The following is a 27,935-nucleotide window of genomic DNA, read 5'->3' as shown; positions in this document are numbered from 1 at the left end:
GAAATGCCCAAAGTACAGAGTGTTATTAACTTTTTACTGACTGTGATGGTTCCCCAATTTTATGAAAATATTTTGTCTTTATGAATTAAAATAATTTTGAATTCATTATTATTGATAATACATGTTGGAGATTAGTGCAAATATTCTACATGAAACTCAAGAGTCAAATATTTTAAATTAAATAATTAAAATTTAAATCTTAAGTTTCTTTATACATTCAGTAAATCATATGAACTAAAAATTTATAGAACATAAAAAAATAAAGTATAACAATTTAAGGACAAAATTATTTGAATAAAATATCATGCATTTTCAGTTGGAAAAGTTATCATCTATAAATAGTTAAAAAAACATTCATAAAGGGGCTGGGGATGTGGCTCAAGAGGTAGCGTGCTCGCCTGGCATGCGCCGGGCACTGGGTTCAATCCTCAACACCACATAAAAAATAAAATAAAGATGCTGTGTCCAGTGAAAACTAAAAAATAAGTATTAAAAAATTCTCTCTCTCTCTCTCTCTCTCTCTCTCTCTCTCTCTCTCTCTCTCTTAAAAAAATTCATAAAAATATTTTTCAGGGCTGGAATTGTGGCTCAGCAGTATAGCGCTAGCCTAGCATGGGCGGGACCCAGGTTTGATTCTCAGCACCACATAAAAATAAAGGCATTGTGTTATGTCCATCTATAAAAAAGATATTCTCTCTCTCTCTCTTTCTCTCTCTCTCTCTCTCTCTCTCTCTCTCTTTCTCTTTCTTTAAAATTTTTTTCAAAGTAAAAATGCATAGCATATTCTAATTCACTAGATTTCACCAGACCAAAATGTACCTGTACTTCAAAACATCATCCTCTAATGGAAAATATAGTTTTTAAAGCTTTTCAAAAAAATTAATGAAAGTGATTGACACTTGTTAATTAAACTCCAAAGTTTGGTGTACTACAAATATAGAGTTTATAATCCTTTCTTCTGTACTATAGCCTGGTGTAGTGTCTATTGCCAAGTGAATCTGACTATACACAAATCAGGGAATTCTATTTTAATTTTAGTAATTGAAAATCATTGATTGAGCCAAGTCTGTTAGAGCAAATGGTAGTTTAGTGGATAATATTTCAGAATCCGTTGGCACTTTATTAAGTCAAAAATCCTTCTTTACTTTCAGGAAATGTTCGTGGCTGCCACAACCTATAGTAAATGCACATTTTTGACTAAAAATTATTGATAATATCTAGTGTTTCCTCTGCTAAAACACAAGAATCATTGTTACTCTTCAAGGCCATTATTTAGCTGAATTACATTCTGCACAACCAGGTAAAGCTTTCTAAATATATCTTTGGCCTCTCCTGTCACAATTATACAAAGAGACAGTTTGCAATGAAAGGCATTAAAGTCAAATAGATAAAAGGATAGAAGGATAAGTTAATTGATAGCTGATAGATGAATAAATATGGCCTAATTTCTAAGTATTTATTTTGTTATTGCTTTGGTTCAAATACAGGGCAATCACTTACTTCATTTTTTTAAAATTACTGTTAATGTTAAATAACCACGTATATTCCCAACCATCCAATCTAACTTCCAAAGTTAAAGGACTTTGTCACAAAGGGGGTTATAAAGAAACAATCTATCATTTATGGTCTCCAGGAGAGGTTCTGATAAAAATAGAATAATAGCAACATCTTTGGCATGAGAATTAAACCATGAGAAGACAATTTTTAGAGTTCCCATATGTATTTGCATATATAAATGTTGATTTATGTGACTTCAGGAGCACTATCTAATGATCAAATGCCAGTATATGTGTCAGAAAGATTGCCAGTAATAAAATACAATGTATTAGGCAATTATTGGGTGGAACTATTGATCAATATAAAGAATGTGCTACATTTCCTCCTTGACTCTGGAAAAGCAATCTGGCATCAAAAGTCAGTAGATCACTAAGCATGTATTAGTTATTCAATGTATAAACATACAGTCCTGTCACCTCACAAGGCTATTTTTGGTTAAAACTTGTTTATCTTACAAAATTTGGTAAACTTTTAAGTAGTACAAAATTATGAGAGCAATGTTCATCCAAGAAGATTTTTGAGAGAATATTACTTTACTGTTATTGCCTATAATTATCTAGACACATGATAATGTAATAAGAACAAAAGCAACAATTCTATCTTTTGTTTATAATTTTATTTCTCCCTTACTAAGCAATTTTAAGAGTGTTTTGCACATGCTAAAAGTTTGTAAGAGGGAAGCAAACATCTTAAGACCACAGAGTTAATCAAAGATAATAAAATTTGGATCCCATCAATCTATTTGCAAAATCCATATTTTAATTGGTACATAAATTTTGATACTGCTTAGTTTTTTGTGTAGAAGCAGAATGAAATTAAAATACTATCTTGTCCCATTAAATAACAACATTTTTACATGTTATGTATTAAAATGTATTTATGTGCAAGCATTTTCTTTCACATATTATAAATAATTCTGGAGAAATAGCTTAAGGTAATTACATGAGATAAAAATAGAAATAAACATAATGACTTAGTGTAATTAGATGAGAGAAAAACAGAAGGTAAAAACTTAAATGTGTGTATGCCACTACACTCTTACTTCAGGGACAATTTTTTTATCTTAAACTTGGTCATGGACAAATGACACTGTTCAGATATTTTATGGCCAATATTTCCAGTGTTTCCAAAATACAAGTAAATTGTGACAAAAGCAAGTGTAATTCTGCCCAGGGTCTTCTCAAAAAATTATATAAGGGAGTATAAGTTTGAGTAGCGAGAAAAGTAATATAGAGATTGTTCTATCTCTTCACTTCTCCAGCAAGACTCAATGTCTAAACAAATAAAAACCAAGGTTTTAAATAATCTGGTTTGAACTAATTTGGTTATATAGCCTTAAAAATATATAATGCTACCTAATCGCAACCATTTAGAAATGCTTTCTATTCTTATTTGTATTCTGAGTGTTTCACACTTGATAATGCAATCAACATCCACTGAATTAATGACTTCATCAATGAAGTAACTGAATTATTTTGGTGATTTCTAATTTGCTAGAATTTTGTCCTTTTAGCGTGCAAAATGCAACTGAAAGAAATAGGCTGTGTTTAATATCTGTTGGCATATAGAGATCAGGCTGATATTTTAGCTTCATTATTGAATTCTATTTGCTAGCAGAAATAAAATGTAGAAATTGAAAGTAATGTGTAATAAATCTGCTATAGTGGCTAGAGGCATCAGAGAGAATAAGATCTAAAGGAATTTTCTTATTTTCTTTGTATTCAAGAAGAAACTAGGTAACCACACTGGAGGCCAATTAATGCAGTGTGAATGAATTAAATGAATTGGCCCCTGCTTAGAACACCACAGTGTTCTCCACTTCGTGGTCTTCAAGTGTCTGAGAGTAATCTTTATAGCCAGCTGTGATGCAGAAGCAGCAGCCGATTGGAGTATACTCAAAAGGCATGGGAGTGATGCTTCGTGACAAAGTGTGTGTCCTTAGAGCACAGGGAGGGTGGCAGACATAATAAGGTCATCTTCCTTACCCTCTCCACCATGTCCAAATTAAAGAAGACAGGAAAACAGTAGGTTCCTAAGTGGTCTACAAGTGTTTGTATTTTTTTAAGTGTTCATGAGAAATAATACAAATCAAAAGATGATTAGACTAAACAGCTGGGAAAAATTGCATTTACATTTATGCTTGATACATGAAAGGTATTCAAATTATGGATTTATACACATAAAGATAAAGAACCAAAACTCATGATAATATTTAATAAAAACTTGATAATATAATTGGTATAATAGGAAAAAAATAAGAGGAAAGAGACAGTCTTGGGTTTAGGAAGCACCCATTCTTGTTGCTGATTTACCAAGAAAAAAAACTCAGAAAGAATGAATGAAAAACAAGTTTACATTTGCATTGGAAGAGTTATGTGTAGTCAAAGTGTGGAAGATAGGTTTTGGAATGGATGTTTAATTACAGTTGTTATAAAAAAATCTGTACACTTCTGGAACTATACATGGAGGTACTGCCAATCCCATGGCAAACTAAATAGCTCCAATGGTGGGTCTGGGGAGGTAGGGAAATGTATCAAGAATTGTGAAGCTTCTGACACATTTGCTTTATAAACAATATACCCACTTCTGAACAAAATTGAGAAACAGGATTTTTTTTCTTTTTTTTTAAGTATATGATAACTTTACTGGAGCTTACTGTTTAACATACACTTTTTTAATATTTTACTGTTTACTTTTTACTGTTTACTTTTTAATTTTACTGTTTACTTTTTAATATTTTACTGTTTAACATACAATTTTTTAATATTTATGCAAGTTATTCTACAAATAGTGACAGAGAACATCCCAATGACTCAAGTGGGTAGTTCATGTCCAAAATGTACAATCACAAACATAAAAAAGAAACATTTTAAAATACTAAAGGGGAATGAAAGATAATTTCAGATTGTCTATTAATAATATAATTTTGAGGGCTAGAATGGTATGCTTGTTGAGCATGTGTAAGGTCCTGGGTTGTAGTCCCAGCCCCAAGCAAAGAAAAGAATGACAATTTAGATGTTTAATATAATATAATAATACTTCTAAATATATGAAATATAGTTATTGAATAATTACTACATTCATATTTTCAGTAGATGAAAAATACAACATGTATGATTTTCATTGTCTTCAATTTTTATGAATTAATTGAATATTCTTTTAAAAATTTTTTCCAAAGTTCCCAAACCCAGGACCACCCTCACACATACTAGGCAAGCATTTTATCAGTAAGTTACAATCCCTCTTCCATTTTTAGGTTTCTTGGTACACTTTATAACCTTATCAAAAAAGCCCGGGAATATTTTGGTATATAGCAAAGTGTCTTGACCCAGCCTACACCTTGAAAATAATTTCAGAATTTGAGATGTGACTGATCCAGTGATTTTGCCAGAGAATCCACAAAAAAAAAGAGATTAACAAGTAAAATACATATTTCTTAAATTGAGGCTAGGAGTAAAGAAATTGATGTTACATAAAAAAAAAAAAAGTGATGGATTGAGAGTCATTTTGAAACTCAAATGACATAACTTGGGAGTAAAAAGGAGAAGAAAGATGATTTATGGCTATTGTGCTGCTACTTCCAATTTACCTGGAAAAATGTAAAATTCCACATTGGATACAGTTTTGATGTATCCGTATGGGTAAAACATTTCAGGTGTATGGTTCACTGATACTTAACAATTCCTGCTCTTTCTCTAGTTAAATCTCTTTGGAATTATTTCTGAAAGGGAAATACCACCCATGAATATGCCAAATCTCTTTTCCTGGTGAGCTCACACAGTAACTTTGATAAATGGTACTTGAGTTTGTGGAAAGACATTTATAGGAATCCAAAGAGTGAACAACGTTAAAATGAGCAGTGAAAGGTGTTAAATCAACAAAAATGGTATGATTTCAGGGGTTTATTTAATAGGAAAAAAAATCTCTAAATAGCTAAATCAATGCCTCATTTAACCCTTTTTTCTCAGCCATTATATGGTATGCTAATTTCCTTTTGATTTTATGACTCCTTTTATAATTCTGTCTAGTGTTTATCTTGTTTGCTGAAGTAACTCATTTTTCAATTTTTAAAACTCTGTGCAATGAATCCCCAAATATGTCTGGGCAGTCAGAACCTTGAGTTCAGTCTGCATCCTCTTATTTCATAAGGTCGTGATTGGTCTACTTAATTGATAGCCTGCCTTAAGCCTTCTGATTCTGTCATGCCCCTACCAGGAAGCAAAATAGAAGAGCATTTAGTTGCCAGGGCTTGTGTCAAGCCAGGTCTTAGTATTGACAACTAGACAGAAGTCACTCCCAAACTTTAGGATCTTGGTCCATTTCACAAAACGCAAAAGCATGCAACTGGATAATCAAAAATCATACACATACACACAAACAGAAGGAGTAAACAGTGGGTCTCACTAAAACAATAAGTTACTTCAGGGCCTTCAGGGGATGTGCAAACAACAAGGGTACAAAGATACCTTTGGGAAGGCTTTGTATAAAATACCAGTTCAAGTTGACTGTTATCTCTTTGGATATACCTTGGCAAATGAACTGTCATATTGACAACTAATAACTGAGTGGCAGAAAGATGATATGGATGGACAATTTAAATCAATGATAAGAAATAACTTTCAAAATTCTTTTCTCTCCCTTACAAACTAGTTTTGTTTTTTATGTGTAAAATCTTTTTTTTTTCTTCTTTTGCCACATGGTTTCTACTTTTATTAGTGTCTGAAAGCTTATGGAGTGTAAGGTCCTTCAAATTTATTTTTGGAAAATGTAATGTATTCAACCTAGTATTGTACTTTCTGATTAAACTTGAATTATACACAAAGAAATAATTCAGCTAATTTTCCCAACAAATAGCCATGTTTTTAAATTTTTTAAAAATATTAAATTCAGTCCAAATAGACAAATTTTATTGTATAATATCCATTACATTTTCATACATTTTTATCTCTCATCGTTTTAAACGGTAACTTTTCCAACCTTATTGGTAATTTTTTAGTATATAACTCAAGGAATGAAGATTCAATAGAGAACAATTTGGACCATTCATTGTAATAAGTGGCATTTTCTTTATAATAAGTGTTAGGTAAGAGTGAGTTCAACTCTTTCTCTTTATAATTGTTATTATCTTGTCTCATCAGCCCAGACCTTTCCACCCTATGGTATGTGTTCAACTACTTATCAGTCTTTCTCAAAGATAGCCATTAAGCACAGGAACATCAGTATCCCCCTGAATTAACACTCACTTCACAGATCTTCATCTTAGACTTCTCATTCTGTAGAGAGACTCCCCACTGACCTGAGTCCTTAAACCAAATACCTGAGTGCCATTAGAAATCCCTGGATCTTCCTCCAACACCAATTCTAATCAGACATCTCCTCCTTAAAAATTCACTTCAAAATATCTCATATGACAGCTTCTTCATCTTATGTTCACTGTTAAATTTAGGTCAAACTGCCACATTTTCCATAACAAGGTCTCTGACTTTACCTCCCTCTACACACCGATCAGACCACATCACATTTGACTTAGAAACAGCATTTGGCACTCAGGAAGTTTTATTCTGTGAAATATTTTGGTTTCCACCATATCGGTGTGCACTTTTTCTCAATCTCTTTTCTGCATTTCCTCCTGTTTCAATATTGATCACATGTATATTACTAGTCTGAGATTCTATAATGCACTGCATGCTAACTGCAGATTTCTGCTTGATTCTCTAAGATGCATATCACAGAATGCATTCCAACTTGAACTTCCTAGCACCATAGGGTGGATGGAGGAACAAAAAACAAAACTAAGACCTCAAAACTCTTGGGGCTGGGGATGTGGCTCAAGCGGTAGTGTGCTCGCCTGGCATGCACGTGGCGCTGGGTTCCATCCTCAGCACCACATACAAATAAAGATGTTGTGTCGGCCAAAAAATTAAAAAATAAATAAATACTAAAAAAAAAAAAAAAACACCTCAAAATTCTTGAACTCCAACAACCTCCCCAGGAATAGTTTATCTCAGTGTTCTATATCTCAGTCCAAACACTTTGGATCATCTCTCTCTCTCCTGTTTTTGTGTTACACCACACAATTATTTCATTAGCAAATCGATCTTTGGGATGTACTCAGGATCTGACCACAGTTTCTCAATTCCATTTTACTTAACTTATTGTAATTATCTTTTAAGTTATTTCATTTGATTTCACCCTTGTATCTCTAACTATTTCCAACACAACATTCAAATTAATCATGTTAAAACTTGAGGTTATTTCATTTTTTTGCCCATAGCCTGGCCCTGGCTTCCCATGTCACTATTAGCAAAAGCAAGGCATATGGTAATCTGCATAATATGAAGAGATCGGGTCCATCATTACCATTCTGAGCCCGCCTCCTTTCTTGTATCTTGCACCCACTTTAGAGCCCTTGTTTTTATATGGCTATGTTTGAGTAGAACTCCTTCACTTGCCTCTTTCTAATATATTTTTCCTTAGCTACCAGCGGTATACTAGTAAATATTTAACAGTCATACATATGTACACATGGACACAAGTGGACAACTGGGAAGAAAAGTTATTGTGGCCAAAATTGTAGGAAATAATACTTCAGAAAATAGTGAAACTTCGGAAAATATCTAAACTTCTCAGTATTTGTATTATTTTAAGTAAAAAGATTCTATAATGAAATATGATCACGTTTAGGTCAGAGAATATGTATTGCCAATTCTAGGCAGTTCTCTAGAACATGTCCATTTATAAGAGTCCCCGGAGAAGCTTGTCACAAGTACTTATTGCTGTCAATTACTGCCCTGTATTCTCATTCTGTAGATCTAAGTTGGGAGTCTTAATTTGTATGATAAATAGAACTCCACATAATCTCTTTAATTTTTAATTTTTATTGTTAGATTTATTTTTAAATATACATAAAAACAAAAATTGTACCTATTAGTTAGTGAAAATGTAATGCTTAGATACATGTGTCTATTTCATAACCAGGTTAAACACATCTGTCTCCACAAGCATTTATCAGTTCTTTAAAGGAAAATCACACAAAATTCTTTCTTGGAACTTTTTGCAAGATATGGTACATTTTTGTTGTGTAGTCTTTCTACCATTCATTAGAAAATGAGAACTTCTTACTCCTATTTAAATTTTAACTCTATACCCACTGATCATTCTTTTCCTATTCCTCGTACCTCTATATTCTTCCCAGCACCTGGTACTCACCATTCTACTCTCCACTTCTATGGGATCAACTTTCTTATATTCTACATGAGTGAAATCATGCAGTACTTGTCTTTCTGTTTCTGGCCCATTTGTATAACATAATCATCTTCAGTACATTCATGCTGCAAATGACTGAATCTGGTTCTCCTTTACTGCTGAATAGTATTCTGTGTGTATATATATCACATAGTTGATTGCCATTTTTTGCCTATTGTGAGTATTGCTGAATAAATATGGGAATGTAGTTTTCTCTTTGACATATTGATATCATTTCCTTTGAGTATTTCTAAAACATATGGTAATTCTAATTTTTTGAGAAACTTGTGTACTTTTTTCCATGACTGTACTATTACATATTTCCATCAACAATAATAAAGGATTCCCTTTCTCCACATCCTTGAAGCTACTTATTATTTTAGTTTTTTTTTCAATAACAGCCATACATACTGCATTCTGCTAACCTCTCCTTGTAGTTTTGATTTACATTTCCCTGATAATACAGATGTTGAAAACTTTTTCTTGTTGGCTATTGATGTGCCTTCTTTTATGGAATTTCTACTTAGGTTTATTGTCTATATCTTAATTTTATATGTGAAGGCTTAGGAAACATTTTGTAATAATTATTAGCACATATTAATTGTGATTCATTGTATATTCCCATACATGCTTGTGTCATTCATTGATTATGTTTATTCACTGTCTTCTACTCTTTCTCCCCATCCCATTATTCATTCTACCCAACTCCTCTCCCAGCTTCTTAATGTTCACTTTATTAGCTATTTTTGAAATGGGTAGTTAATTTTTCATTACTGAACATTTTCACAACCTATGTATTCTTTTGAAAAATATCTTTTGGAGTAGATGAACAAAATAACTTCATTTTATTTACTTGTTTTTATTTGGTGCTGAGGATCCAAACCAGTGTCTCACATGTGCTAAGCAAGTGCTCTACAAATGAGCCACAATCACAGACCCCCTTATGTATTCCTGACATTAACCCTTTGTCAGATGTATAGTTTGCAAATATTTCTGTCATTTGTAGGTTGTTTCTGTACTCTGTTGACTATTTCTTATGTTGTGCAAAAGATTGTAGGTTTAATTCAATCCTACTCATCTATTTTTGTGTTTGTTTTCTGTGCTTTTGACATCGTTGTCAAAGCTCCCATTCAATGTCCTAAAGTTTTTATTTTATGTTTTCTTCTAGAAGCTTCATGTCTAAAAATTTGTTAATCCATTTTGAGTTGATTTCTTTCTTTCTTTCTTCTTCTTTCCAGTTTTTCCCCCTGCAATTCTGGAGATTACACCCTGGGATTTGTGCAAGTTAGGCAATGCTCTACCACTGAACTAGATCCCCAACTCTTTTTTAGTTAATTTTTTTTTTCTAACTGATGAAGGATTCTGATCTATTTCATCCTTTTGCTTGCAGACACCCAATTCCCAACATTATTTATTGAATAGCCTGGCCTTTCTCTAATGTGTGCTCCTACCAACTTTGCTGAAAATCAGTTGGGTGCAGATTTGGGACTTTTCTCCTAGGCTCCCCTTTTCTGTTTCTATTGTCTATGGTTCTGATATTTTTGCCAGTACCAGGCTGTTTTTTTTTTTTTTATAACAGCTTTGTGGTATGTTTTGAAGTCACTTTGTATAATGCTTCCTATTTTATTCCTGTTGCTCAATATGGCTTTGTCTATTCATTTTTTTTCTTTCAGTTCATTACAAACTGCTTCATTTATAATGTGAAGAATATCATTGGTATTTTGATAGCTATTGTACTGAATCTGTAGATTACTTTAGGTGTTGGGGACACTTAAATAATATTGATTCTTACAGTCCATGAATATGGAATTTCTTTCTTTGTGGGTGTATGTCCTCTTCAATTTTTCCATCAGTATTTAATACTAATTATACAGATCTTCCCACTATTTTATTCCTATAAATTTTACATTTGTAATTATTGTAAATCTGATTTATTCCTTTATTTATATTTCACACAATTTGATATTGGCATGTAGCATTACTGACTTTTGAATATTGATTTTGTATCCTGTAATTTAGGTAATTTTAAATTCATTTTAATAAAACACCATATGGTTTATAATTAATTGGCCCATGTTTCCTTTCAGAGAAACACTGAAATTCTAACATATTTTGTATAACATACTAGACATTACATGAATAAATGAGCAACTTAGTAAATTAAGCAGAAAAATAAGTAGCGGAGCAAAGCAGTAAACATGTTGTTTAGGTATGAAAAGAAACTTACCAGTTCCTCTGGTAAATGAATGTGTGTACCTCAGAAGATTCTGTGAGAATTTGAATGTATTGTTTATTTGTTTGTCCTAGCCTATTAAACTTTTCTTCTGCAATTTTCTGTAATATTAATTAATGAAGCAAATTTATAAAATATTTTCATTTTGTGTTCTTATTTAGTGGGTAAAATACAACCAAACATTTTGGAGAGTATACTACTATACAAATATCATTAGTCAAGGCACATAGACATATGGTAGGCGAATTTGTGAGGCTCAAGAAATAGTGTTTATAAGCATAGATGGATTTTCATTGTTAAGAAGTTATATTTAATTGAGTTCCCAGTTACAAACCCTACATATGAAGGTGACTGGGAAGAAATAGTCAGATGGTGATTTTCAGAGAGTGAGAAGCCTTTAATCATTTATTAAGATCATAATGAGAAACAAAACAAAATGGTAACACAAGCAATCACATTCTTTTGATTCTTCCAAGGATTACAGGAGAAGAACAGGCAGCAATTTTCATTAAGGTATTTGAAGTAAACATTTCTATAAAAATATATCCATAAAATATTCAGGATTGGACATTGCCATTCATCTAGGATGCATTACAAACAGCATAAATTTCCTTTGTTTTTGAACAAATGAACAATACAATGATTTATAATTAATTTTATCCCTATGTATTTCTTTTTATTAACAAAATTTACTAAATGAAGAAATTAATGTTTAGGGCAGTTATAAAGCATTTGCCTCACATGGAAAAGAGAATGGATTCAGTCTCCAGCAATGCAAAAACAACAAAATAAAATACTAACTGAGGAGGCCACATATTACATTTATTTTATCAATAAAAAGTAATATTGCAGTTGCTGGACATAATGGATACATGGACACATGCCAGAAATAGCAAACCAATTAAGCAAACATCATTTCTTTCTTGGACAATGTAAGTTTATTTTATCTTCATATTGTTCATAAGTTTAGAAGTCACAGTCATGGAAAATTATATTATCATTGTGTGTTATAGATGTGTGTAATATATTCATACACAGATTCATTTATTGCCATGATTAGATGAAGATAAAGTGTGAAAAAAAATGCATAACCTGTTATGGGGAAAAAATTGCCTTTCCAATTGCCTCTTTTCAAAGCATGTTACTGACCCCAAAGCACTGGAATTACATTGAATGTTTGTATGCTCTCAGATTCATACATTGAAGTCATCACTCCCAAAGGAGGTTATCAATGTTAGATTAGGTTATGTGGATGGAGCCTACATGTTTGGAATACTGTCCTTACAAGAGGAGAGAAAGAGTCACTTCTACACTCCAAAGATAATACACTGGAAAGGCTGTGTAGGACATTGTGAGAAAATAGTCATCTGAAAATTTGGAAGACAGCCCTCCCATGAGCCAAATCACCTGGCACCTTGACCTCGGGGCTTCTTAGCATCCTTACCAATGAAAAGTAAATTTCTTTTCTTTAAGCCACTCAGTGTATTTTGTTCATGAAACCCACATGGACACATACCGAAATCAATTTGAAATTTTTGTGTGTCTGCCCCACTGCAATTTAATAAATTAGAATTTCTAGAGAATACATATGCTCAATCTTTCCCTTGATGAAATCTCAAAGAAATGTTTAAGCAGTGTCAGGTTTAAAAACTAACACAGATACAATACTACCTAGGGCACCTCAATAATTGATCATTTAAACCAGTACAGTTTTAGAATAAAAGGAGCATTCCAACAGTTACAACTGGATAGTGTTAATGTGCACATGTACTAATAAAACCAGTGCATAAGGCAATATTTCAAAGGTATCTGTAATTTAACCCCTTTTATATTTGTAAAAAATTATCTATAAAATTTTTATTACCATGAAATGTAGTTTCCTAAATAAAAGAAGGCAGGAAACAAATAACAAAATGAGAGTGAGGGGAAGTGAGTGTATATGTGCATTTATTCAAAATATGTACTTTATTCTGTAAAAAAATAAAAGCAGCTGTTGCTGTAAGCATTGAGAATGAAACATTTATGAATTATTTTTGATTTAATGATTAAATATCTATGGAAATATTTTCCCACGTAGAGAAAGGATTATTCATGTATGACAGGAAAATCACTCACTTAACAGGAGTGAAGAGAGGAAGAATCAGAATGGCAATTATCAAGAAAACAAGTAACAATAAATGTTGGTGAAGATGTGGGGGGAAAGGTTCACTATTACTATAGAAGTACTTTGGATTAGGCAGAGGGGAGTGAAAGGAGGAGTCAGGTATGGAGTAGGAAGCATAGCAGAATGAATTGGACATTATTACCCTATGAACATATATGTTACATGACCAGTGAGATTCTATATTATGGTCAACCAGAATAATGAGAAGTTATGCTCCATTTATGTAATTGTCAAAATGCATTCTACTGTCATGCATAGCTAACAAGAACAAACTAAAAAAGAAAGAAAGGAAGGAAGGAAGGAAGGAAGGAAGGAAGGAAGGAAGGAAGGCAGAAAGAAAGAAAGAAAGAAAGAAAGAAAGAAAGAAAGAAAGAAAGAAAGAGCAAAGATATATCCTCTCCCTATCCCTACTCTTTTGAAAGGAAAAAAAATATAATTTTCATTTTTCTTTTCTATATTAAAATCTAAATGAGTGAACAAACATGTGTTCCTCTGTTTTAATCAGGTTTTTTTTTTCTTGCTGTGACTAAAAGACCTGACAAGAGTAATTAGAGGAAATAAAGTTTATTTAGGGGCACGTGATTTCAGAAGTCTCAGTCCATAGACAACCAGTTCCATTCCTGGGGACACAAAATGAGGCAGAATATAGTGGAAGAGTGTGGCAGAGGAAAACAGCTCAGGAAAATGGCACCAGAAAGTAGGAGAGACAACCCCTCTCATCAAGGACAAAATTTATACCTCAATGGCACATCCCCCCAGTGAGCCACAACCTCCAGCCACATTCTACCTCCCTGTGGGTACTTCTAGGTTATCACAATGCATTTAGTCCATTTTTAAGAGTCTTCATAGTCTTAACAATTTCAGCATTACCAAAAGTTCAAAAACAAAGTCTCTTCTGAGATTCAAGGCAAAGTATCAATGAGAACCCCTGTAAAAATCAAAAGCAAGTTACATATTTTCAATATATAAAGGAACAGAGTAAACATTTCCATTCCAAAAGGAGAAATAGAGGCATGTAAAGAAGGGATAGGACCAAAGCAAACTGAAATAAATCCTAGCAAACAAGTCCTGTAGCTCCAAGTCCAGCATCTGGGGCACATGGTATCCTGATGTTCTCCTCAAAGGATTTGTGTAGTTCTTCCCAGTGACCTTGATCTTTGCAGTCCAAATGGCCTGTATCAGTTTTTCTCTGATCAATTTCTGCAGGTTTCCTTGGCAGATGTTCTATAGTACTGCCATTTCTTAATCTTGGAGGTCTCATTGCAGCTTCAACTTTGTCCTCACATCTTCATGCATTGCCCTTTCAGTGGGTGCCCACAGGAACTCTGACCCTGCTGCACTTTGATGTCCTCCAAGGTTTTCCTTTGAAATATGAGTGGAAGCCTCCATGACTCCTTAACTCCAGCGTCCTATAGAACCAGGACCACACAGTTTATGCAAAGGTTTGTTGCCTTCTAGAGCAGTAGCCAAGCCAACTGTGACCCCAGCTCAGAGTACCTGGAAAGCTGAGCAGAGAAAGCTCCACTAACCAGGGACAAAATATAAACTGCAAAAGCACACCTCCAAAGACTCACCTCCTCAAGCCACACCCAACCTGCTTACAGTTGTCACTCAGTTAATCCCTATCAGGAGTTAATGCACTGATTTGGCTAAATCTCTTATAATCCAATATTTTTATCTGAAAACTTTCTTTCATTGTATCACACAGAGGACACCTAATGTCTAAACCATAGCATCCTGGAACCAATAAGATATTTTAGTAAGTTAATGGAATACAAGCTTAATATACAAAAGTCAATCACTTTGCTATAAAGCATCAATTAATAAATGGAGATTAAACTTTAGAACAATATGCTTTGAATATTAGCAGTTATAAGTCTAAAAATTATGCTGTGTGTGTGTGTGTGTGTGTTATGTGATTTTGCTATGGTGGAAAAAATATATATATACACACATACTACAAAATTGATGAAAAAATTTTTAAAAAACTAATGGGGAAAAGTTACACATTCAGGGGTTGAAATACTCAATATTGTCAAAATGTCCATATTGTCAAATTATTCCCAACCTGTTCTACAGATTCAGTATAATATCAATCAAAACCCAAATGTTACTTTTCAGATATTACTGAAATGGTTCTAAGTCATATTTAGAATGACAAAGACCCAGAATATCCAGCACAGTATTGAAGAAGAATAGGTCAGGATACTAACTCTACCTAAGTTCAAGTTTACTCTAATCCTATGCTAATCAAAATAGTGTGATATAATGAAAAAATAGACAAAGAGGTCCACGGAACAGACTAGAGAGCCTTACAAAATCAGAAGATACAATTAACAGATTTTCACAAGGAAACAAAGCTAAGATAGAGAGAAAAGAGAGTTTTTCTTAACATGGTTAATTCATTCTTTAATGAAAATTATAATATGAACTACTCATCCACATGCCAAAAAATATGAAATTAGTCCTTACACACTTCATAAAAATTAACTCAAAATGAAATGTAATCTTAAATGTAAAATTAAAGATATCCCTAGGAAATAATATGGGAAAAAGCCCAAGTGACTTGGCTATGGTGGGGATATTTTAGATAAAACAACCAAGGAAGTATCTATGAAAGAAATAGTGGACATGTTGTACTTCATTAATTTTTTCAAAGTATTTTTTTCAAGATATTGTCAAGACAAAAAGAAGTTAAGTCAGACACTGGGAGAAAATATTTGCAAACAGCAAACCTTAAAATAAATTGTGAAATGGTTGATTTTATGTGCCAAATTCACTAGGCCATGGACAGCCCACATATGTGGTTAAAAATTATTCCTGGGTGTCTATGCGAGAATATTGCTACATATTCATATTTGAATTGTAAGAATCAGTAAAGCAGAGGTCCATTACCAGTATAGATGAGCATCATTTAATTTATTAGGACCCTGAAAGGAATAAAATATAAAGCAAGGGAGAATGTGCCCCTTCTGTTGCCTGATTGCTTCAGCTGGGTCTTTGATCTTCTACAGTTGAACTAGACTTTCTATCATCAACACTCTTGATTTTGACATTCAAAAATGGACTGGTATCCAGGTATGGTGTTGCATGCCTCTAATACCAGTGGATCCAGAGGCTGATGCAGGAGGATTGCAAGTTCAAAGCCAGCTTCAGCCAGCCTCAGTAATTTAGAGAGATTCTGTCTCTAAATAAAAAAATAATAAAGAGCTGAGGTTGTGATTCCATGGTTAAGAGCCTCTGGGTTCAATCACTGGTATGAAATTAAAATTAAAAAAGCTTGAGGATAATAACTATAGAATTGTTCAATCTTCACCATTATCTGAGAAAATTTATCTTAATGATTTGCTTTTTATCTATCAATCTATCTATCTATCTATCAAGTTATGGATTCTGATTCTTCAGAGATCTATGAATAATGAATACTGCTTCATATATGTCACAATACATAACTTAAAATTCAAAAGCAATAAAAAAGTGGAAAATCTATTTTTAAGTGGTCCAAAGACCAAACCAGACACTTTATGAAAGAAGGTATGTAGATGGCAAATTAATATATGAAAAGATATTCAACATCATATATTATTAGGGAGATGAAAGTCAATACTTTAATTAATCAGACACCACTATGCACCTATTTAATTAATTGAAATCAAGAGCCCTTAAACCAATACGTGCTGGCTAGGTTATTGAGCAACAAGATAGTCATCATTGGTGCTAAAGAAAATTATACAACCACAGTAGAAGACAGTTTGAGAGTTTCTTACAAAACTAATTCTACTCATACCATGTTATTTGACATTCACATCCTTGCATATACTGAAATGAGTTGAAACCTGATATTCACACAAAAATCTCTGCATGGAATTTTAGTACAATTTTAATTATAATTCTGAAATATAGCAGCAATCAATATATTCTTCAGTAAATCAATACGTATATAACTGGTAGTGCATCCATGTATGGGATATTAGTCACCACTAAAAAGAATGATCTGAACTATCAAGCTATAAAATGATAGGGAGAAGTTTAAGTGAATATTTTTAAATGAAATAAGACATCTGAATGAATAACTCCTGAATATTTCAATTATATATCATTCTGGAAAAGGCAAAACTGTCAAGACTATAAAAAATATTTTTTTCTAGAGATTGATGGAAATAAGGAATGAATAAGTTGAGAAAGACAATTTACAGAGTATTTTAACTATTCTATGTGATAATCTAATGTGGACACGGGTATTTTTATTATTAGAACTCATAGAATTCACAACACCAAAAATGAGACTAAATGTGCAATCCAACTTCGAGTGATAATGATGTGCTGAAGTAACTCCATCTGTTGTAACAAAGGTACCAACCTGGGGGAGGATATCTATAGTGTTCAAGGCTGTGTGTGTAAAGGGGAGGGAGAAAATGGGAGTCTCTGTACTTTTCAATTTTGCTGTGAGTCAATCTAAAATTGTATTTAAAAAAAATGACTGTGCACCGTTTATACTCCAGGCCATCTGCTTTCATGTACCTGGGCTTCAGGTTAGATGAGAATAGCCTGGCCTGGACTGTGTTTATGGAAAGCTGACTGTGGCACTCCCAGTTACCAACAGGACTCTAGGGGGTCCTGGCTAAGCTCATGAAACAAGGCCATCCTCCAGGTCAATGTGGATTTTGATGATCCAAACATAGTGGCTACTGCAAAGCATTTGTCAGCTTATTTCCTTTCCTTTACACTGACAAGTAAGTGTCTGCCCTATAAAAAATAAAAGCACCCTATTGAAATCATGAAGGTTCATAGGATACAACAGCGATCCCCCTGGTTCTCCTTTTCTGGTCCTCTTAAATGACCAATATCCAAAGTACACATTAAAGTGATATCTATAAAGTTACTCTGCAAGGATGGGTGATTGGTTTTATCTTTAGATATATAGAGCTTGAAAACCTCATTTTACTAATTATGCAGTAGAAGATCATCCTTGACAACATCCTCACACTCTTTCCCATCTGAGGAAATTTCCATTTATAATTTATTCTTCTCCAAAAAGTCATCTTTATTTTTTCTCAAATACTAAAAAAAATATATATCCTTTCTCTAAGAAATTTTCAAAAATCCTTTGCTAATTTATTCCTGAATCAATTCAGTGACTAACTTATGCAATTATCATATGTGATAAAACATTGTTCTTTTTAATAAAGAGGCTTGAGGCTTTTTCATATGCATGAATTAGATGAATCATTTATTATCATATTATTAAAATTTATTGTGATAAGAATAATTTTCTTTTCTATTTAGCTTCAGGGGGTTTTCCTATACTTTCCCAGTTACATGTTCACAAGGTTTGAAAGTCCTGGAATCATTTTTCATGCCAGAGGATCTCCTCTCAAAGTTATTACACAGAAAATTCATTCAGAAAAAAGAATAATAATAAGAAGAAGAAGAAGAAGAACAACAAAATAGATGTGGTTTCTGTCCTATATGTTTTCTCTCGTATGTGGAAGCTAGAAAGAAAAAATAAATCTGTTTTGTTTTTGGTACCATGAATTGAACCCAGGGGGTCTTAACCACTGTGCCACATCCCCATCCTAAGTCCTTTGTTATATATTTTATTTTGAGACATGGACTCCCTAAGATGCTTAGGGCCTCCTTAATTTGCTGAGGCTGGCTGTGAACTTGTAATTCTCCAGTCTCAGCTTCCTGAGTTGCTGGGAATAAAGGTGCACCACCATGCCCAACTAGAAAAAAATAAATTTAATTAAAAGGACAGGCTCTTGTCTGATACGCGCGGCCTGCCCCGAGGCTACAGAAGGCGTGGCGCCGCAAAGAAGGGGTTAACCAGTCAGCAGGGAATTAAGTGGCTGCGACACGGTGGTATCCCACCAGCCAAGCCCAAGCCCGCACTGACCCCCGGGCTGAGTTCGGAATTGCAGTCGGGGAAGGAAGACGGTAAGGCCCCGCCCCCCACAAGGGACACTCCACTAAGGCAAACAGCGGCCACCATCTTAGAGGGCTGAAGTATCCACCGCCACTCTCCAACAGATTGCAGCAACAAAACAGGTGTGTGTGACCCAGCCCAGCCCCCAAACTTAGGGGGATTTCGCATAAAATCTCTCCTAGACTTTCAGGGGGAGGCAGTATCAGAGTGAGCCTGCATAAAGACTAAAGGGGAGCTAGAGGCACCTGACGCTCAACCCCCCCTCCCATCAGCGGACAAAACAAAACCTGCCTAGCCAGCGCTGGGGGAGGGGCAAGCAGAAAAAATCAAAACCATAGAGTGCCGGGGATCCCAAAAGCCAACGGTGTGACCCCGGAGATCCAGGCTGTCTGATACGCGTGGCCTGCCCCGAGGCTACAGAAGGCGTGGCGCCGCAGAGAAGGGGTTAACCAGTCAGCAGGGAATTAAGTGGCTGCGACATGGTGGTATCCCACCAGCCAAGCCCAAGCCCGCACTGACCCCCGGGCTGAGTTCGGGATTGCAGTCGGGGAAGGAAGCCGGTAAGGCCCCGCCCCCCACAAGGGACACTCCGCTAAGGCAAACAGCGGCCACCATCTTAGAGAGCTGAAGTATCCACTGCCACTCTCCCACAGATTGCAACAAAACAGGCCCAGAGTACAGCTTGAACTGCCGAGAACCATCACTGAGGGGAAATCTGGTCTAGCAGGAGAACCCAAGCCTAGCAGGAGAGAACAGGAGACTAGAGGCAAGGCGCTCGTGACTGGGCAGCTGTAAACTGCAGGCCCGCCGGCGACAGTTCATCCACTGCCAGCGTAACTGGGCGGTAGGAGAACGCCCTCCCGCTGGCGATGGATCACCTGCCCACGGCCTGAGATACTGGGCGGCGGGAGTCTGCCCGCCTGCCACGACCGGGTGCTGAAACCAAACAGAGACAGTCCAGTCACACCCCCCCATTAGAGCACCCCGGCAAGGAGACTGGGGCACGGCATAGCAGTGTAGTGTCGTCACTGGAGCTCGGACGTCGGAATTCCTTCCCAGCAGAATCCACGTTAGCAGGCATAGTTCAACAACACAAAGGAGAGACATCAGAGTAATACAGAAACAAAACAAATCTATAGAAGAGAGCAGAAACACGACAATCAAAAAGAGCTGGAAAGTAACGTGGACAACATGAGAAAACAAGGGAAAAAAGGATTTCAAACAATGCAAGACAACTCAATTCTACAGGAGGACATAGAAACTTCAGAAACAGGGATATGGAAAGAACTCAAGGGATACCTAACTCGAATGGAAAGGAATATTAGAGAAGACATGAGACAGCAAGTCCAAGAAATAAAAGTATATTTTGAAAATGAATTAAACAAACAAATTCAAATGGCAAAGAACGAGATCTACCAGGAGATAGAGATCTTAAAAAAAAATCAAACAATAATCCTAGAATTGCAGGAAACTATAAGCCAAATTAAAAACTCAAACGAGAATATTACAAATAGACTTGATCAAGTAGAACTCAGAACATCAGATAATGAAGACAAGGTTTATCAACTTGAAAAGAATATAGTCAACACAGAAAAGATGCTTAAATCCCACGAACAATCTATTCAAGAGTTATGGGATGTCATAAAAAAAACAAATCTGAGAGTCATAGGGATAGAAGAAGGCACAGAGTTTCAAACCAAAGGAATGGACAGCATATTAAATGAAATAATTCTAGAAAACTTCCCAGAGATGAAAGATGGAATGGATTGCCAAATCCTGGAAGCCTACAGGACCCCAAACATTCAAAACCATAATAGACCAATCCCAAGACATATAATTATGAAGATAGCCAACGTACAGAACAAGGAGAGAATATTAAAAGCTACGAGAGAAAAGAGGCAGATTACTTTCAGGGGTAAACCAATTAGGTTAACGACCGATTTCTCATCACAAACTTTGAAAGCGAGAAGATCCTGGAATAATGTATTTCAAACGCTGAAAAATAATGGATTCCAACCAAGAATACTATATCCAGCAAAATTGAGCTTCAAATTTGACAATGAAATTAAAATCTTTCATGATAAACAAAAGCTAAAAGAATTTGCAGCAAGAAAACCAGCTCTGCAAAGCATTTTGAACAAAACACTACAAGAAGAGGATTTGATAAATAGTGCCCAAAACTAACAGCAGGAGGTATCTCAGTAAAGGGGGAGGAAAACAACCAAAAAGCAAAACTAGCCAAACTAAAATAAATAAATAAAGAAGCATGACTGGAAATACAAATCATATCTCAATTGTAACCTTAAATGTTAATGGCCTAAATTCACCAATCAAGAGACATAGGCTAGTAACCTGGATCAAAAAAACAAATCCAACAATATGCTGCCTTCAGGAGACTCATATGATAGGAAAAGACATACACAGGCTGAAGGTAAAAGGTTGGGAAAAATCATACCACTCATATGGCCCTCGGAAGCAAGCAGGAGTGGCCATACTCATATCGAATAAAATCAACTTCAAACCTAAGTTAATCAAGAAGGATAAAGAAGGTCACTATATACTGTTAAAAGGAACCATCCACCAACAAGACATAACAATCATCAATTTGTATGCACCAAACAATGGAGCTGCAACGTTCATAAAACAAACTCTCCTCAAGTTCAAGAGTCAAATAGACCACAACACAATAATTATGGGTGACTTCAACACACCGCTCTCGCCATTAGACAGATCCTCTAGACAAAAGCTGAATAAAGAAACTATAGAACTCAACAGCACAATCAATAACCTAGACTTAACCGACATATATAGAATATATCAACCATCATCAAGTGGATACACGTTCTTCTCAGCAGCACATGGATCCTACTCAAAGATAGACCATATATTATGCCATAAGGCAACTCTTAGTAATTATAAGGGCGTGGAGATAATACCATGCACCATATCTGACCATAATGGAATGAAATTGGAAATCAATGATAAAAGAAGGAAGGAAAAATCCTACATCACATGGAAAATGAACAATATGTTATTGAATGATCAATGGGTTGTAGAAGACATAAAGGAGGAGATGAAAAAATTCTTAGAGTCAAATGACAACACAGACACAACATACCAGAATCTATGGGACACAATGAAAGCAGTTTTAAGAGGGAAATTCATTTCTTGGAGTTCTTACCTCAAAAAAAGAAAAAACCAACAAATAAATGAACTCACACAACACCTCAAAAACCTAGAAAAGGAAGAGCAAAACAACAGCAAATGTAGTAGAAGACAAGAAATAATTAAAATTAGAGCAGAAATCAACGAAATTGAAACAAAAGAAACCATTGAAAAGATAGATAAAACTAAAAGTTGGTTCTTTGAAAAAATAAATAAGATAGACAAGCCCTTAGCCATGCTTACGAAAAGAAGAAGAGAGAGAACTCAAATTACTAACATACGGGATGAAAAAGGCAATATCACAACAGACACTACAGAAATACAGAAGATAATTAGAAAGTATTTTGAAACCCTATATTCCAATAAAATAGAAGATAATGAAGATATCGATAAATTTCTTAAGGCATATGATTTGCCCAGATTGAGACAGGAAGACACACACAATTTAAACAGACCAATAACAAAAGAAGAAATAGAAGAAGCCATCAAAAGACTACCAACTAAGAAAAGCCCTGGACCAGATGGCTATACAGCGGAGTTCTACAAAACCTTCAAAGAAGAATTAATACCAATACTTTTCAAGCTATTTCAAGAAATAGAAAAAGAAGGAGCTCTTCCAAATTCATTCTATGAGGCCAACATCACTTTGATCCCAAAACCAGACAAAGATACTTCAAAGAAAGAAAACTACAGACCAATATCTCTAATGAACTTGGATGCAAAAATTCTCAATAAAATTCTGGCGAATCGAATACAAAAACATATCAGAAAACTTGTGCACCATGATCAAGTAGGATTCATTCCTGGGATGCAAGGATGGTTCAATATACGGAAATCAATAAATGCTATTCACCACATCAATAGACTCAAAGACAAGAACCACATGATCATCTCGATGGATGCAGAAAAAGCATTTGACAAAGTACAGCATCCCTTTATGTTCAAAACACTAGAAAAACTAGGGATAACAGGAACTTACCTCAACATTGTAAAAGCTGTATATGCTAAACCTCATGCTAGCATCATCCTAAACGGAGAAAAACTGAAGGCATTTCCTCTAAAATCTGGAACAAGACAGGGATGCCCTCTATCACCACTTCTATTCAATTTAGTTCTCGAAGTACTAGCCAGAGCAATTAGACAGACAAAAGAAATTAAAGGCATAAAAATAGGAAAAGAAGAAATTAAACTATCGCTATTTGCGGATGACATGATAATATACTTAACAGACCAAAAAGAGTCTACAAAGAAGCTGCTAGAGTTAATAAATGAATTCAGCAAAGTGGCAGGGTATAAAATCAACACGCATAAATCAAAGGCATTCCTGTATATCAGCAACAAAACCTCTGAAATGGAAATAAGGAAAACCACTCCATTCACAATATCCTCAAAGAAAATAAGATACTTGGGAATCAACCTAACAAAAGAGGTGAAAGATTTATACAATGAAAACTACAGAACCATAAAGAGAGAGATAGAAGAAGATCTCAGAAGATGGAAAAATGTACCCTGTTCATGGATAGGCAGAACTAACATCGTCAAAATGGCGATATTACCCAAACTTCTCTACAGGTTTAATGCGATGCCAATCAAAATCCCAATGGCATTTCTTGTAGAAATAGACAAAGCAATCATGAAATTCATATGGAAAAACAAAAGACCCAGAATAGCAAAAGCAATTCTAAGCAGGAAGTGTGAATCTGGAGGCATAGCGATACCAGAGGTCAAACTGTACTACAAAGCAATAGTAACAAAAACAGCATGGTACTGGTACCAAAACAGGTGGGTAGACCAATGGTACAAAATAGAAGACACAGAGACTAATCCACAAAGTTACAACTATCTTATATTTGATAAAGGGGCTAAAAGCATGCAATGGAGGAAGGATAGCATTTTCAACAAATGGTGCTGGGAAAATTGGAAATCCATATGCAACAAAATGAAATTGAATCCCTTTCTCTCGCCATCCACAAAAATTAACTCAAAATGGATCAGGGAGCTAGGTATCAAATCAGAGACACTGCGTCTGATAGAAGAAAAAGTTGGCTACGATCTACAAATTGTGGGGTCAGGCTCCAAATTCCTTAATAGGACACCCATAGCCCAAGAGTTAACAACAAGAATAAACAAATGGGACTTACTTAAACTAAAAAGTTTTTTCTCAGCAAGAGAAACAATAAAAGAGGTAAATAGAGAGCCTACATCCTGGGAACAAATCTTTACCCCCCACACCTCCGATAGAGCCCTAATATCCTGAATGTACAAAGAACTCAAAAAATTAAACAATAAGATAACAAATAACCCAATTAACAAATGGGCCAAGGACCTCAACAGACACTTCTCAGAGGAGGACATACAATCAATCAACAAGTACATGAAAAAATGCTCACCATCTCTAGCAATCAGAGAAATGCAAATCAAAACCACCCTAAGATACCATCTCACTCCAGTAAGATTGGCAGCCATTATGAAGTCAAACAACAACAAGTGTTGGCGGGGATGTGGGGAAAAGGGTACACTTGTACACTTCTGGTGGGACTGCAAAATGGTGAGGCCAATTTGGAAAGCAGTATGGAGATTCCTGGGAAAGCTGGGAATGGAACCACCATTTGACCCAGCTATCGCACTTCTCGGACTATTCCCTGAGGACCTTAAAAGAGCGCACTATAGGGATACGGCTGCATCAATGATTATAGCGGCACAATTCACAATAGCTAGACTGTGGAACCAACCTAGATGCCCTTCAATTGATGAATGGATAAAAAAATTGTGGCATCTATACACAATGGAGTATTATGCAGCACTAAGAAATGACAAAATCATAGAATTTGCAGGGAAATGGATGGCATTAGAGCAGATTATGCTAAGCGAAGCTAGCCAAGCCCTAAAAAACAAATGCCAAATGTCTGCTTTGATATAAAGAGAAAAACTAAGAACAGAACAGGAAGAAAGAGCATGAGGAAAAGACTACAGTAAACAAAGACGAATGGGGGGAGAGAAACGGAGAGAGAAGGGAAAGCATATGGAAATGGTAGGAGACCTTCAAGGATACATAAAATTATAAAAGGTTATGAGGGGCAAGGGGGAGGGAAAAAAAAGGGAGAGAATTGAACAATAGCAGGGGAGGTAGAGAGGGAAGATGGGAGGGGAGGGGAGGGGAGGGGGGATAGTAGGGGATAGGAAAGGTAGCAGAATACAACAGTCACTAATATGGCATTATGTAAAAATGCGAATATGTAACAGATGTGATTCTGCAATCTGTATTTGGGGTGAAAATGGGAGTTCAAAGCACAATTTGAGTCTAATGTATGAAAGATGATATATCATGAACTATGTAATGCGATAAATAATCAATAAAAAAAATTAAAAAAGGAAAACAAAACAAAACAAAAAAAAGAACACAGGAAACAACAATAAATGTTGATGACAATGTTGGGAAAAAGTACACTCATACATTGCTGGTGGGACTGCAAATTAATGCAACCATTATGGATAGCAGTATGGAGATTCCTCAGAAAAACTTGGAATGGAGCCACAATTTGACCCAGGAATCTCACTCCTTGTTTTATACCCAAAGGACTCAAATTCAGCATACTACAGTAATGCAGCCATGTCAATGTTAATAGCAGATCGATTCACAATAGATAAACTATGGAACCAACCTAGGTGTCTTTCAATAGATGAATAGATAAAGAAAATGTGGTATATATATTCTATGGAATATTATTCAGCTTTAAAGAAGAATGAAATTATGGGATTTGCCAGTAAATGAATGAAGTTGGGGAATATCATGCTAAGTGAAATAAACCATTCCCCCAAAACAAAAGGCTGAATATTTTCTCTAAAATGTGTATGCTAATTCAAAATAAGGTGGGGGGCACTATAGAAGAGTAGCATTACCTTAGATTAGGTAGAGGGAAGTGAAGGGAGGGGAGAAGAGGGGATGTAGGGATAGGAGCATTAGTAGAACAAAATAAACATTATTACTTTATGTATATATGTGACTGCATGACCAATATGATTCTATAACATGTATACTCAATACAATGAGAAATTACATCCCTTCTATGTATGGATATATCAGAGCGTATAAATGCATTCTACTATCATGTGTAACTAATTAAAACAAATAAAAAATTAAAAAGAAAAAAAAAAGGACAGGCTCTTCTAAAAACCGAATGGAAAGTGGAATAGAGAAGAATAATTATAATGCACCAGTTAAAAGGGGAGTATTTTTATAAAGTGATTGATCTTTTCCAATCTTAAGGACTTTTTTTTTTTTTCTGATTATACAACTCCATTTTCTCTGTCATTTCAAGAAATTGTATGTACAAATGTTTGGTAAACTTTACAGTTAGAAGTTTCAATTGGCAACTTCCAACAAATTGTAGCAATAACTAACTAAATGTGAATTCAAGAGAAGTTCTTTTTGTATAGACATAAATATACATATTTATAATATATATCATCTAGGTGACTTTTAAAAAATTTTTAAATAATAGGCTCTCGGTTAACTTGGTCTTCTGTAAAATGTGGTTTTGGTTTTTAAATTTAAGACTACTGAAAGGGCTATTGATTTCTGGGGGATGCAAAAGGTGTTTATATATATAAACATTATAAAAAATGGATATATATTTTTCATGCCTTCATTCAATCCAAGAATCCATCATGAAGAAGTGCATTAAATGTCTCCCTAACAATATAAAATTAAAAATGTGACTTTTGCTTTATTTCTAAACTCAATTATCATAACTTTATTTGGCTAAAATACATATCTTATTCTTGATAAATATGTTTTTTGGGGAAACATTTTTTTCTTGATGTAAGTTAAAATGCTTCTTTGTTCAAATGTCTACATTTCTGCAATGTTTTCCTTCATCAAACTTTGATGACCCTATGAGCAAGCCATGTAAATTGTTCAGTAAGGAAGAAAATTAACCACTGCTTAAATCAATAATACCTCTTAACTGAGACTTCTGAGAGGAACAATTGTGAAATGCTTAGCCCACAAGCAGAAGGAATCAGGGCAGAGGACTGACCTCAAGGGGCCATCAACCCCAGGAAATTTGGACTGATGGATATCTTAATTAGTCACAAGAAAAAAGGTTAGGGATACGTGGTTGCAGATAAATGACTCCATAAATCAGTTTTAGTGCATTGTTAAATTGCAGAAGTGTGGATTTCTTTTAAAAATATGCTATTTAAAAAGCCATTTCTTAAATCAGTAGAGGAAAGGGAACAGAGGGAGGGAGAAGAGGGGGGAAAAGGGGAATAATGGGGACTGAATTAGAGCAAAGTGATCCTATGCTTTATAATTATGTAAAAAATATTAATATTATGTCTAACAAAAGAAAACATTTCTTAAAACATAAAAATATATCTGAGTAGTCTTTCATTTATGTAAAACACACACCAATTATTGTTTAAAATGTATGTATTACAGGAGTTATTAGAACAGCCTTACATAATATGGACAGAGAAGCCAGAGAACACTACTCAGTGGTCATTCAAGCCAAAGACATGGCTGGACAAGTTGGAGGGCTTTCTGGATCTACAACAGTCAACATCACCTTGACAGATGTCAATGACAACCCACCACGGTTTCCACAGAGTATGTACCTTTTTCCTAGGATTTGAATATTTTA

At 34.8% G+C, this 27,935-nt stretch overlaps 1 protein-coding gene across 3 annotated transcripts in view; it reads left to right on the top strand.

The window, feature by feature from the left end:
* CDH18 (cadherin 18) overlaps positions 1-27,935 on the top strand; it is a gene marked incomplete at both ends in the record, with an annotated part of 309,905 nt that overhangs the window by 152,753 nt on the left and 129,217 nt on the right. For all 3 annotated transcript variants that reach the window (XM_081296232.1, XM_081296234.1, XM_081296233.1), the window contains one exon: positions 27,734-27,901. In XM_081296232.1, coding sequence (XP_081152358.1) covers positions 27,734-27,901 — 168 coding nt within the window. The remainder of the gene's footprint in view (positions 1-27,733; positions 27,902-27,935) is intronic.

This window comes from Spermophilus citellus (assembly GCF_964194105.1).
Source record: "Spermophilus citellus genome assembly, chromosome: 1".
Lineage (NCBI taxonomy): Eukaryota > Metazoa > Chordata > Mammalia > Rodentia > Sciuridae > Spermophilus > Spermophilus citellus.
Note: the sequence above shows the minus strand (reverse complement) of the source record. Positions and strands in the feature narration are given on the sequence as shown.